At 27.5% G+C, this 15,585-nt stretch overlaps 1 protein-coding gene across 1 annotated transcript in view; it reads left to right on the forward strand.

Annotated features, from left to right (window-relative positions):
- LOC100215344 (cilia- and flagella-associated protein 263) overlaps nucleotides 1-10,869 on the forward strand; it is a 30,531-nt gene extending 19,662 nt beyond the window's left edge. The window contains exons 11-12 of the mRNA XM_065818695.1: nucleotides 9,096-9,197; nucleotides 10,666-10,869. Coding sequence (XP_065674767.1) covers nucleotides 9,096-9,197; nucleotides 10,666-10,689 — 126 coding nt within the window. The 3' untranslated portion in view covers nucleotides 10,690-10,869. The remainder of the gene's footprint in view (nucleotides 1-9,095; nucleotides 9,198-10,665) is intronic.
- The last annotated feature ends 4,716 nt before the right edge of the window (nucleotides 10,870-15,585 follow it).

The raw sequence follows: 15,585 nt of genomic DNA on the forward strand, positions 1-15,585 counted from the left end.
AAAAAATTATTTAAAGCGATTGTTTAAAATAAACGCATTTTGTGTAAATTAAATGTTATATTTAACTTTTTTTAAGAGGCATGTATTTTTTATGATAAATTTAAATGCTTGAAACTATTTTTCCATAACTTTCTGAAAATCTTTTAAAAAATTGTTTTTTCAAGTTACTTTAAGTTTTGTGTAAATTAAATGTTATATCTACCTTTTTTTAGTAGGCATGTATTTTTTATGATAAATTTTAACGTTTGAAATTATTTTTCTATCTTTCTAAAAATCTTTTAAAATATTATTTTTTCAAGTTACTTTCATGTTAAATTAAATCTTGTCAATGCAACGGAGTGATTTAATTGCTTTATTTTTTTTTTTTCTTTTGTTTCTAATTTTACAAAGAATTGTTTAAAAGCTTTTTTTTAAAACTTGACTTACTAATCAGAGCATAAAATAATTAAAAATTACTATTTAAAAAAAAAAGTTTTTTAAGAAAATGTGTACAGGTATATATGGTATATATAAAAAAATGTGTACAGGTATATGCACCACAAAACTATTGCACCCCAAAAACCACACAGTTACTTATTGGAATGTAGCTAGTCCGATTTACACTTAAAAAGTATAAGGGTTTGATTTTTTTTCATTAAAATGTTCAAGCTAGTGGAAAAATAAATCAGCTTTTTATTTTTATAGCTTTAAGTGATTATTTTAAGCCTTTTCTAAAAATTTCTCTGGTTTTTGCCATCAAATATTTTAGTAAAAACACTATAAAACAGGTAAATGTCAGATTAAGTTTGCAAAGTTGACTTTTTTATAAGCCCTTAAGTGCCCTTTTCAATAATAATCATAAAGTTAAATTATTTTTTACATTTTTGAGCCAAGTTCAACCTAATAGTGATATGGTTTTTGGGGTGCATTTAGAAAATAAACTTAAAAGTCAAAAACCACAACAAAAATAATGTTTAATAATAACTTGAAGTCATAATAACTTAAAATCATACATTACATTTGAAAAGAATGTTTTAGTTATACATAAATTCTTTATAAAAAAACTATTCATCCCTCTCTGATATATTACTATTTGAATTGAATAAACTTTTCCTTGGATTTATCCTTGTTTTTTGCAAAGCTGCAGCAGTAAAAATCATTGCAGGTTTGTTGCCCTCAACACAACACGCTAACTTGCTGCACTAAGATTTTAAAATATCGTGGCATTTTGAACATTGCTACTTTACAAATGTTTCCAGTACATACACATATCTCTTTACATTTAATAAAGATTTTCTTTACTTATTTTTTTTCTGCATTTTGCAATTGTGTTTGAACCTTTTAGCTTTCATGAACCCATAAACTTGAGTTGTTCGTGGTGAACTAGTAGATAGATTTGGTTTTACTTTTCTAATAGTCATAAATCCTGGTATCTCCTCAAGTTGGATGCTCTTTTCGTGCAGCTCATTAATCAAAGATTGAGCCCTTTCAAACTTTTCTTTCCAATACAATGCTGATCCTCTCCTTCTATCAGGAGAGACAATAAATGATGAATCAGGGGAAGTCAATGTTGATTGCATGGATGAAACTGACGCCTCTTCAGGAGTCTCTATGCAATTATCTGCTCTATCAAACATGTCCTGCTGCATGAATTCAATGCTCAAGACTTCATTGGTTACACCAACTCGCTTTGCAGCTTTTAGGAGAGTGGGTTTTGTTGCTCATTTATCCCATATATTTGCTAGAATAAGCATGAATGCTTCTTTGTTTAGAGAATTTCCCTCAGTAAACATTTCATCTTTTACTTTTCTATATTCATGATGAATATTTTTATATAACTGGTCTAATAGTTGTGTAACCCCTGTTGTATCTGGTGAGGTAAGAAACATCCATATGTCTCTTGATTGAAGAAATGACATAACATGATAATCAAATCTTGAATTATGTCCATCTGATAATAGGACCACTGGTCTTTTAATATTTTTCTCCTTCAAGTACTCATCAAATTCCTTAAAAGCGGCCAAAAGTGTATGGCCATCTGATGCGCCATGGTCTGAAGTGGTTACCAGTAGATGTTTTATTTTAGTTGCTGCTTCATTAGGTGCCATCAGGCTTGTTATACCGACATTGCCAAATATTACTTGATACATACAGACTTCTCCTGAAATTGTAAGTTGTAATTTTTTTAGTAATATGATCTCAGATCAAGTTAGTTTAAAAAGTTACTAAACAGCACGGTTTTATTACTTAACATTTAATGTAGTTAAATGTATAGTGAGACTAAATTAAACCAGTAAGTTTTGATAATAATAGATTTGTTAAAAAATATAGTTCAAATAAGAAAATTGGTTTTACATCTGAAAATATTTTTTAAAAATTCAATCATTTAAAGAAAATATCAAATACTAAAATAAAAACAAACCAAGGGATGACACGAAGGGATGGTAACACATTCTCTGCATAGACCAAACCAGAAGAAGTTCCATCAACACCATAATGAATGAATTGTGGAGTTTCATCATTGTTAAAAACTCTTGTGGTGTCAATATTTCCTTTCTAAATACCTTCCTCGATGTGCTCAGCTTCTGTCATAATTCCAGCAGCAATAAGTTCCTCTGCAAGCGCATCTGCAATATGATTGGTTAAATTGGCTATACTTATTTGCAATAATAAGACTTTAAAAAGAAAGGAATTAAAGAGGAAACACATATTTTTAACACAACTGATTAGATAATGATTTATTCTCTAGAAACATGACATCATCAATTTTCAATAACAAAAAAACCTATGTGATTGCGAGCCATTTTTTTTGTACAATTTAAAGCTCTGTTGATTGACACTTGTCCTTGACATTTGACAGTTGAACTGTTATGTTTTGCATGAAATCTTAGCCAAAATGAACAACCAAATCTAAAAACAAATATGCAAACATAGATCAATTTTTTTTAATATTTTGTTAAATTGTATTTTTTATAGTTTGTGAAAAATACAATTTAGCTTAACAAGTACTAAAGATTCTGAAAATAAAAGCAAATTATCAAATTACAGTTGATTCTTTAATGCCAATTTAGCTGCAGATGACAATGGATGATATTTTCGTCCTCCTTTTAATCTCTTGTTTGTGTAATCTCTTATTTTCAATGTATACAACATTTAGTCAGTTGCGCTTTATTGATACCTTGCAAAGATCTATTTTTATTTTTCAAAAATCGTACAATTGAATTCTCTTCCTCTTCTAATAATATAGAGCAGTATTGACGTTCTTTTCCTGTTTCTATTTTACCATCCAAACATCGATTTATTGTCTCTCGATCTTTAATCAACGGGAAAAGTCTTAATTTCAGGGCACATTGTCCTCTTACATTGTTATCTTTGCACCATGCTACAGCTAATGCCAACTGTTTATTTTTTATATTTGGTTGTTTTTTTGCAACAACTGCTTCTGATTTACTACTTGGGTTTATTGACCTTGTTCCAAAATGTAAAGTAAACTTTGTTGTCATTTTAAAAATATTTTCATTTTTTGATTCTGTATATCAAATAAAATATATATAAGTTGCTTTGACAGTAATTTAAAGCAAATGCAAGTAAATCTAATAAAACTGCTACATGTGGTATAGTTATATATGTATAACAAGAGTAAATAATAGTTATATGCAATTTTAAGAATAATTATTGGATAGTAAAGAAAAACTAATGTGGTTTTTGGGGTGCGTATGATGTGGGTTTTGTAGTGAATAACATGCTAAATAAAAAAGTAAGTTTGCAATCACATATAAAATCAACTCAGAATATAATATAACTACCGCAAAACAAATCCTGAAGCTTAAACTTGTTTAGAAAAAGTTTTATTTGCATTTTTGTTGATGTGGTTTTTGAGGTGCGCATTGAAAAACAATGACTTTTTGCCATGGTAAAAAATAGTAACCAATTATAAATAATTTCCAGCAGATCTCTGGAAGGAGTTACTTATAGTAGTAGTAATGAAAAATATTAAGAAAATTTGTAAATAAATTGTCCATAAGAGAATACAAGTGCCATTATTTGTTCAGTTTTTGCGGTGCACCTACCTGTATACAATTTAAATTTTTTTTTTTTTCAATAATTTAATTTCACTTTTTAATAATTTGAATTAAATTTATTCATTTATTAAAAAATCATTACAAGTAATTTGTAAAAGCGTTTTGAAAAAAACGTTTAAGATAATAAGTTTTAAAGTAATTTATTTCAAATGCAATTAAAAATGTAACAAAAAATTTCGCTTTGAGTTAGAGTTTTAAAGCTTTTATATTTTCTTTTTTCGTAAGGTATTGTTTTCTTTTTTAATTTTTTCCTAGTTTAAGTTTAGCTTAGCATTTCTTTTTTCAGTGCATTTCTGAAATGTTTAAATCATCAAAACATCTAAAAGTTGTGGTCAAGTTGTCAGCAAAAAAAATCATTTGCTTGGTCAGCAGTAGTGTTTGATTGCACACCATTCCTGTCCAAGTCTGTAATACAGAATACGCATTTGAATACCTAGCTTATAAATAGTCCAAAATTTGACTATTTGTTTACCAAAATTTGACAACACAATTCAAAAACTAACAAGCTTTTGTTTAAAACATTCAAATATTCTAAACTTGCAATAAGTTATTTTGTTAACAATCAAACATATAATTTTAGTAATTTGTTTTCAATTTGTTTTAAAAACCAAGTTATCTGACTTTTTTTTTTAATGGTTGATGCATTTGATTCAATTGAAACTTTGTTTTTTTATGAGGTTAATTTAGTTAATTTAGCATTTAAACAGATTGTTATTTATAAATATTTATTATTTAATTGATGTATTATTTAAACTGACCTATTTTATAACATTTAATTGCACAATCATGTCAATTTGCATATTATTTAAAAGTAAATATTAAAGTAAATATTTAGAGGGAAATAATAAAACGCAGGAATTTTTATTTTGCATATGTTTAGACGATCACCAACCAAGAACAACATACTACAAAAATATATTAAGGCTAAATTTGGAATTCTGTCTTTAATAATGGTCTGCAAGACATGGTGGGGCAGCCTTCTGTTAATGCTTAAATGGTTTTACAAAGTAAAAAAGTATATACAAAAATCATTAATTGATATTTATCCAGTCTAAGATGGTTCTATAACTCTATGACACAATGAAGTGACATTATTATCAGAGATATATTTATTAGAGATATTATTATCAGAGATTATTACAGCTTTAGTTCTTATTAAAGCAACAGTTGTTGTAGAGATTCTAACCTATTTACAGCTGACGTTGCTATTAATTTTATGCTTACAAAATTAAAAGATGCTGACAATAACACGCTATAAGTACACTAGGGTGTTTCAAACACGCAAGTACACTAGGGTGCTTTAAAAAACGACTTTTTCAAAAAATATCTGCACCTCGCATCTTAATTTGTTCTTTATGATAAAATAACACTAGATTCAAAAGCTTTTTAAATAAAAAATATTTAAAAAATATTTTTATTAAAAAGGACCTTTGAACATTTAATAGGCCCCTAATATTAATGAAAATTAATTTTTTCAAAAGTCTTGTGTTGTTGGGTCTCAAATGAAGCAAAATTATATAAAAAAGTTTAAAAAAATCATTTTATAAAAAAAATATTATTTTAGATTTTACTACATAGCAATTAAAACTTTGTAACTAAAAATAAAAAAATTAGTGTTGTCTTCATGACTTCGTTCATGTCTGTAGACTTCGACTAAATCGACTAAAATTCGACTATTTGAAAGTTGAAATTAGTCAACTTTAAAAAATCGAATAGTCCATTTTAATAGACTATGGACTTATACTACTAATCGACTAAAAGTTGATTTAGTCGAGTAAAAATCTTAAAATCCTTATATCTTTTCATTCAATTTAACTTTTCAATCTTTAATTTTTGTTTGTTCATTTAATAACAATATCATGTACTATTAAAACTATTACCTAGATTTTTGTTTACTCTCTTAAGTTTCATCTCTAATTCATAGCATGTTAGCATTATTGAGTTAAACTTTCGATTATGTATTTCATTAATTTTTTTTTCTTTTGTTTACTTAAAGTATATGATTTTCATAAATACTTTCCTACAGGGCCGCTCCAAGCTGGCTCAGGGCCCTGGGGCAAAACTAAATTGTGAAACTCCAAAATCTAAATGTTATCTATACAATCACATTGTAAATATGATTGTAATGACTTTTTGATATATAGCAAGTATTTAAGACGGTCTCTAAATAATTGGGGTCTGGGAGTAGATTGTCCTGTTGTCAGAGCAGCCCTTCTCTCATATTGTTTTGCTCCATTATTATTTAAATGATATTATATTAAAAAATTGAAAGCAAGTACAAATTACTTTATTATTTTTATTACTATTTATTTAAAAAAAAAATTATTCCCATACTTCCACTAAATCGAATTTTAGTTGATGGTTTAGGTTTAGATTTCAAAAATGTGTTAGTAGATTATAGTTGATTTTAGAAAATATATTAGTTGATTTAGTTGGCAGTCAATCTATTTAATAGTTGTAACAATACTAGAAAAAAGTGCATTTTTACAAGATTTTATGGTTATATTTTTCAATGTTTTTTTGTAAAACGATTATTATTTTTGAAATTTTTATATAATTTCATTTCATTTGAGACCCAACAAAACATACTTTTAAAAAACTTTTTTTAAATTAATATTAGGGGCCCATTAAATGTTTAAGGGTCTTGAGGCACCCCTAAAAATATTTTTCATTTAAAAAACTTTCAAATGCAAATGTTATTTTATCATAAAGAACACATTAAGATGCGAGCTGCAAAAAATTTTTGAAAATGTTGTTTTTTGAACCACCAATGTACACAATTGTAAGTAGTAAATATATTTTCAGTTAAAAATGTACTATTTTTTTGGTATTTAATACTATGTGGATGTTATAGCTGTTTTTCAATCCCAGAATCAATCCCGGGATCCCAGGATTGATGTTTTTTAATCCCGGGATTGAGAAATACCTCCGGGATTGCGATCCCTAGCTGTAATCAATACATGTACTTTAGTAGTAAATGTACTGACTTTTTCCTAAAAGTCAGTACATTTACTATTAAAGTAAATGTACTGACAAAGTCCATATGCTCTCAGACAAAGACAAAGTCCATATGCTTCAGCATTTTTGATCACCAAAGACCAGAAATAAATATTGATTAAAACAGATTTTTTATTGGAACTTCACATTTCAAAGGCATAAATACTCATGAATGAAGACTTGGATATAAAAACATTCAAAATTTTTACTGGTGTTATCGCTATTTATGCAGGATGTGTTATCTATATTACATTATCCGTGTTATCCATATTATTGGTGCTACGATTGTTTCTCAATCTATTCGAAAGTTTTAATAAGAGTAATGAATAAAGTGCTCAACATTAAAAAAAAAACTTTTGATGAGTGCAACCTAACCTAAATAAATAGCCTTTGAAAATAGTTATTTCAAAAGTGTTTATTTGCAATTGAAGCCCTTTGTAATTTTTTAGATGATGAACACATCCCCAAAGCTCCAGAGGGGGAGTCAAGGGACTTGCTAAAGTTGAAAAACTTTTATTTTTATCTTTATTTGCAACTCTCTCTCAACCATAAATTCTGAAACAAACTTTTAATGAAGCCCATGCACAGAGATACAGGTTGGAAGTGGTACTTCAAAACATATTAAAAAAATCCACTTTAAATTAATTAAAATTAAATAGGTTGGTTACAGCAGGCTGTATTTTTAATTATATTATTATATAAAGTTATAATAAAGCATGCTTATAAAATTTGTGCAAATTTGTTGTTAGGCATATTTTAAACCATACTAAATTTCATTCAGTTTCTTCAAGAGGTCAAGACAAGTGAGATTTTCTATTTTTTTAAATTTCTGTTAATAATTTTCCTGCAAAAATAAATTTCTTCAAAGAACCAATTATAAGAATTCCAAATTTTTTATAATTTAAAACCCAATTTTGTATTACATTATTCCTTTATCTCTATTCATACCTCTATGTAATCTCTTTCCCTGTCTTCTTTTCCCCTTCTTACTTAAGCCTTCATTGAATGGTGTTATCAGCAATCACACCCTGTAAAAATCACAATCAACCTCATCTGAAAAGACCAAAAAAATATTTTTATGAAAGCATTTTAAGACCATATTACATCATATATTACATCATATATTACATCATTTAAAGTTGTTTTTATAATCTTATTTTTTTATAATAAAATTCTATAATACTTTTTTTCTCATATATTTTATTTAGCTTATGGGTGGACAGAAATTTTGGGGTATTTTTTTCACAACTTCTAATTATTGAAATATTAGATATAAGGTTATTTGCGTTATTAAATTTTTTTTTCAAACAGTTTTCTTAATGAGTTTTTAAAGTTATATTTTATACTTGAGTCTAAATGTTTTATACTTGAGTCTAAATGTTTTTTACTTGAGTCTAAATGTTTTTTACTTGAGTCTAAATGTTTTTCACTCGAGTCTAAATGTTTTTTACTTGAGTCTAAATGTTTTTTACTTGAGTCTAAATGTTCTTTACTTGAGTCTAAATGTTTTTTACTTGAGTCTAAATGTTTTTTACTTGAGAATGTTTAAAAATGAAGTAATAAATAGTGTTACTAAAAGTATACTTGACAACTGACGATTGTTTTGTAATTTTAGAATTGTTTCTAATTATTTTAAAATGTTTTGTCGAGAAATATTCTTCAAAATTTTCATAAATATATATAAGTTACAGATTTTTTCAGTTAGTTGTTTACCATACATGCAGTAAAAAGTTTTAACTTCCAATTGTACTCATAAGTTTTATAAAATGCTTTCATATAAAAAATTTTTCGGTCCTTTCAGTTGAAGTTGATTGTGAATTTCAATAAATATGGAACACTTAATGTTATAAGGAATACTAACACTGTAAAAAGTGTAATTTTCTTCATTTTCTTTTTGTATTTTAACGGATTTTTTTTTTCAGGTAAAATTTACTGTTGGGTATTGTTTTTAGATTGCATAAAAAGTATTTGTGGTCTTTAGATGGCTTCAAAAAATGATTTTTAATTGCTCGCAGTAAAAATATTTATATATTTTAGATGGCATTAAGAAGTCACGAAGTCACTTGGGACCGTTCAGTTCATTTAAACAACGCTCAAGAAAATTTAAAGCGTCATTGCGTTAAAAAATTCAATTCATTGGTTAGTGAAACATGATTTGATATTTGCCAGAACCTTACACAGTTATTATAAGTTTTTAGTTCAAAAACATAAAAATGATTTAAATTATAAAGTGATATTTTTATATAAATGATTATTTTATTAAAATCTATTTAAAAGTAAAGTAATATCTTTGTAAAATTTATTTTTAAAAATATGTTTTAAACATAATTATAGTATTCAGATATATAATTTTCGTACTATAATAATGTTTTTTATAATAAATTCCAAAGAGCGCTAAATCATCAAAATTAAATTTAGATTTTTTCATAATAAAATATGAATATTTAGCGTAGATTTTGAAACCAATTAATTTTTGTTTGAAATTTTGTTAATTTTTCTGTATCTTCGTATCTTTTTTTTATCGTCGTATCTTTATTTTGAAATATTGTTTTAAAAATGATTTTAACTGATATCATGGTCACAGTTTTAACAAGAATTATAAATGGTTCATAGTTTAGTCAATATTAAGGTAATAATTTGTCATATTCAATTTTTAGCTAATAATTTATTTTAATATTTATTGTTTATATCTTGTAAATACATTTTAAATATATTTTTTTAAATGAAAAAACGTTTTAAAAAAGTGAAGGTACAATTATGATGACATATCTTAATATAGTAATATTAAACGTGAAGGTCGATTTCTAATTTTACAAATTAAAAATCAAAAGTTGAATTTTTGCTTTTCTATAATTTAAAACCCTAATATAAGTTGAATGTAAAATAAGAAACAAGATTTGTTAGAAAAAGATTTTTTCACACGGTTTCGAGATTTTTTTTCACGCCAGTTATTATTTACTTATTATATATCCATCTAAATTAGATAAATTAGTTTGTATCATTTTTTTTTAATTGTAAAAATTCTTAAGTTAGACTTTTTATATTTCTTTAAATATATATACGAATCCTAATAAATAATTCCTGCGAGCTTTATTATTACTACTTTCTTAACCACCTGTAAATACTTTTACAAGATAAAAGTAAAAAATTGTTTAAAGTTTGAAAGTAAGAATAGAAATCATTTTGGAATGTTTTCTTCTAGAGTTTGCTTGAAAATGTTTCTCCGTTCTTTCACGTTCCACCAATCTAATGAGTATTTCAATGTTTTCTCAACATTTTTCGGGATTGTATTCCTCACCACCAGGGCCGGATTAAACCTTTTTAGTGCCAAGGCACAAACCCGTATCGGTGCCCCCTTCTGCCTGGGGCCCTTGATTTTTCGCTGACTGTGACCGCTGGTATGTTCAATATTATGCAAAGAAAACAGTTGTTAACAAATATGTTTGTAGTTTGTACTACTATCACTCATAAAACCTACAATAAATTATTTCTGTATTAAAATTATTAGTTAATAAATTTTGAAATAATAATAGATAAACTGTATTTTTTATTAGATGAAAAAATCAAAAAGATATTGTCATTTACATTTTAAAGTTTTTTTTTCTAGATTTACATCTACCAAAGTCTTTGAGTATATCGTCAAAGTTAATTTTGCGCAACATATCTGCCTCAATCATAAGGAATCGAGCGTTTCTTGTTTCATTGTTGATCTATTTGGATTTTTTGTACATTTCAACTGAGAAAAAGAACGCTCTGTTGAACAGTTAGTAACCATTAATTTTAAAAATATGCGGAAGGCGATTTTAACATTTGGAAAGGCACACTCAATATTGTCTCTAACTATTACTTGGTATAATTCTCGATGATTAAACGTGTTGTTTTCCGATTTTGATGCAGCTAGAAACTTGCGTCGAATATATGAATGAAACTGTTGTAGTTCAGTATATAAATTATTGTTCAGATCTTTAGGATAAGGATTCATTAGTTCTTCACAACACTGAGATGTTTGTGATAATGATCTATCGACAAAACAAGAAAAGCGAACTGCTACATCATTAAATACTTGTTGCTGATCTAAAACTAAATAACTTGTTAATTTTCTGCTCGTAGCTTTCACAACAGAAATAGCGTGCTCTTTTTCTTTAGCTTGTTTTCTCTTTTGTGCACCACTTAACTGAACACGTTTCATTTTGGGATCTGAAATTGAAAAAAGTATGCGAAAAGGTGTAAATAAAAATGATTAAATGATATAAAACGAAAATGTAATTTACATAAAAATTAAAAAACTATGCAAAATAAGGCTAAAAAAACAACAAACTTAAGGTGTAAGCTTCTATAAATAATTCTTTAATATCAGAATCAATAAAAATGATAAAACAAATGAAAACATAAGTGGATGAAGGCGTTATATCGCAAAAATACAAAATTCCACTTTTTTACACAAATAAAGGTGTTAAATAACGCTCTTTCATATGAACATAATGATACCGCACAAAAATGTGCTAAAATACGATTTTCACAGTGGATCAAGGAGTTATGTTACATATTAATTCACCCATAACACGATTTAACGCGGATGTAAGTGTTGAGGGACTTTAATACATTCATCCATTAAAAACGCTATTTTTCAAATACAGATGAAGGCGTTATGGGAACATAACGCCTTCATCCATTGTGATGAAATCCCGCACCAAAAAAAACACAGGATGAAAGAGTTATGCGACGCACTATCATCTATGCATATTTTTTTCCTATTTTCAAACGTCTATGGTAGTTAGCGCGTCGCAGCGTGGTCATAACTGTCAAAACATAACAACGCAGAGGTTACGTTGTGGTTGTGTTATTGTTCGTTTTGCGTTTTAAAACTAATTTTGAGTGTGTTAAAGTGACTTTTTCTTGTGAAAATTGAATATGAACAATCGAAGAGGTAAACGTTTGGTAGAAATGGCGCTCAATCAAAAATCTGTGGATGGTAATCAAAAAGAGCATGTGGCGAACACAGGTAAGATGATTTTAAACTATGAAAAATTCGATTCAACAATAGAGCTGGCTGTTCCAATTTGTTATTTTGCCATCGCCTTTAATTTTAATAAAAATATTGTTTTTTACAGACAATCAATCTGCGAATCTTTGTCTGCCAGAATCTGATATGATAAACGTTCTCTACCCCAATAATAAACGTTCTCTACCCGTATAATAAACGTTCTCTACCCCAAAATTTACCAAAAATTTTTATTGACCATAATGAAATAAAAAGAGATTCTGTAACTAAACACCTGGGGGTTTTCATTGACGAGAACATCACATGGAAACATCATATTAACTATGTCTGCTCGAAAGTTTCAAAAAGTATTGGAACTCTATATAAGGCGCGTACTCATTTAGATAAAAATAATTTAACTAAACTTTATTATTCTTTTATTCATAGTTATATAAGTTATGGAATTATTGCCTGGGGTAGTACTGATCAAAGCAAGTTACAATGTCTCCATCGCCGTCAGAAACATGCGATCCGTGTAATTAATTTTGCGGATCGGTTCTCAAATTCCTCAATATTTTTCAATCAAATGAAAATTCTCAATGTTTATAAACTAAACGTATATAAAAATTTATCTTTTGTTTATATGTGGAAGTATGATTTATCTCCTTTAATTTTTAAAGACCTTTTTATTTTGAAACCTTTAAGCAAGTTTAACATGAGGAATAATAACTATTTAAATAAACCACTCTGTCGAACAAAGTTCAATCAATTCTGTATCACTTATCGTGCAGCTCATCTCTGGAACAAAATTATTTTGCCTAACTTCGGCTTACCCCTAACTTATTCTGTTTTTAAAATTAAATTAAAAGATCTCATTCTCTCTATTGAAAATATCTTAGAATATTTTTAATTTGTCTTATGATATATAATAATTTTGAAATGTATGTTTAATCTTTGTTTTATACTTGTTGACAATTTGTTTCTATTTATCTAAGTACTATTTTAATATTTTTATGTTAATTTTTTACGTTTTGTAAAAGGCTTCTGACGATAAGATCATTTGATCTTCTTTTAGAAGCCTTGTTTGTATTTGAAAAAAATATGTAATTTATATATATTACGTCAAATGTAAACAAAAACTTACGAAAAAAAAAAAAATGACTTCCATAAGAGTAGGTACAAACGGCGGGGCGGAGCGGATCAGCGGGGCGGATCATTTAAACGGTACAAACGGCGGGGCGGATCATTTAAACGGTACTTAAGCGAATCATATTTCATAAAATAAACACAAAAAATACAATTTAGATATAGTTTAATTTCATTAAAAAATATAATATTTAGAAGATTTTTGCATATTTTAATTTTATTGAATTTTATTATATTTTATAAATTTTATGAACTCAAAAAACAAAGTGACCCTCCAATTTATATCCGCACAATTATATTAAGTGATCCGCCTAATATTTTAATTGTTTGTATCAAATTCTATAAACTTTAATGATTGTAGTACCAAAAAACAACGTGATCCGCCAATTTGTATCAAGTGATCCGCCAAACTTTATGAAGTGATCCACGGAATACTTTCATTGCTTGAATCAAATTCTATAAATTTTAATGGTTGTTCTACAAAAAACAACATGATCCGCCAAATTATATTAAGTGATCCGGCAAATATTTTGATTGTTTGAATCAAACTCCTTTAATTTTAATGATTGTTCTATCAAACAACAACGTGATCCGCCTAATAATTTGTATCAAGTGATCCGCCAAATTTTATGAAGTGATCCACCTAATATTATGATTGTTTGAATAAAATTCTATAAATTTTTATGGTTGTTCTACAAAAAAACAATATGATCAGCAAATTTATATCAAGTGATCCGCCATAGTTTATGAAGTGATCAGCCTAATCTTTTGATTATTTGAATCAAACTCTATAAGCAGTAATGGTTATTCTACAAAAAAACAACATGATCCGCCAATTATATCAAGTGATCCGCCAAATTTTATGAAATGATCCGCCGAATATTTTGATTGTTTGAATCAAACTCTATAAGTGGTAATGGTTATTCTACAAAAAAACAACATGATCCGCCAATTTATATCAAGTGATCCGCCATATTTTATAAAGTGATCAGCCTAATATTTTGATTTTTTGAATCAAACTCCTTTAATTTTAATGATTGTTCTACCAAAAAACAACGTGATCCGCCAATTATATCAAGTGATCCGCCAAATTTTATGAAGTGATCAGCCTAATATTTTGATTATTTGAATCAAACTCCTTTAATTTTAATGGTTGTTCTAAAAAAAAAAAACGTGATCCGCCAATATGTATCAAGTGATCCGCCAAATTTTATGAAGTGATCCGCATAATATTTTGATTGTTTGAATCAAATTCTATAAATTTTTATGGTTGTTCTACAAAAAACAACGTGATCCGCCAATTTGTATTAAGAGATCCGCCTAATATTTTGATTATTTGAATCAAGCTCTATAAATTTTAATGATTGTAGTACCGAAAAACAACGTGATCCGCCAAATTATATCAAGTAATCCGCCTAATATTTTGATTGTTTGAATCAAACTCCTTTAAGTTTAATGATTATTCTACCGAAAAACAATGTGATCCGCCAATTATATCAAGTGATCCGCCAAATTTTATGAAGTGATCCGCCTAATATTTTGATTGTTTGAATCAAACTCTATAAGTGGTAATGGTTATTCTACAAAAAAACAACATGATCCGCCAAATTATATCAAGTGATCCGCCATATTTTATGAAGTGATCAGCCTAATATTTTGATTTTTTGAATCAAACTCCTTTAATTTTAATGATTGTTCTACCAAAAAACAACGTGATCCGCCAATTATATCAAGTGATCCGCCAAATTTTATGAAGTGATCAGCCTAATATTTTGATTATTTGAATCAAACTCCTTTAATTGTAATGGTTGTTCTAAAAAAAAAAAACGTGATCCGCCAATATGTATCAAGTGATCCGCCAAATTTTATGAAGCGATCCGTCTATTATTTTGGACCTTTGAATTAAATTCTATAAATTTTAATGGTTGTTCTACAAAAAAGCAACATGATCAGCAAATTTATATCAAGTGATCCGTCATATTTTATGAAGTGATCAGCCTAATCTTTTGATTATTTGAATCAAACTCTATAAGCAGTAATGGTTATTCTACAAAAAAACAACACGATCCGCCAAATTATATCAAGTGATCCGCCATATTTTATAAAGTGATCAGCCTAATATTTTGATTTTTTGAATCAAACTCCTTTAATTTTAATGATTGTTCTACCAAAAAACAACGTGTTTAGCCAATTATATCAAGTGATCCGCCTAACATTTTGATTGTTTGAATCAAACTCTTCAAAGTTGAATGATTGTTTTACAAAAAAAAAACAAAAAAAAAACGTGATCCGCCGATTTATATCAGGCGATCTACCTACGCCAATTTTCAATTTTAAACAATGAGGTGGCATACCTGAAGGAGTTAAGCTGTTTCATAACTCAACAGGAAAATAATTTCT

This window comes from Hydra vulgaris, chromosome 15, assembly GCF_038396675.1.
Source record: "Hydra vulgaris chromosome 15, alternate assembly HydraT2T_AEP".
Classification (NCBI taxonomy): Eukaryota; Metazoa; Cnidaria; class Hydrozoa; order Anthoathecata; family Hydridae; genus Hydra; species Hydra vulgaris.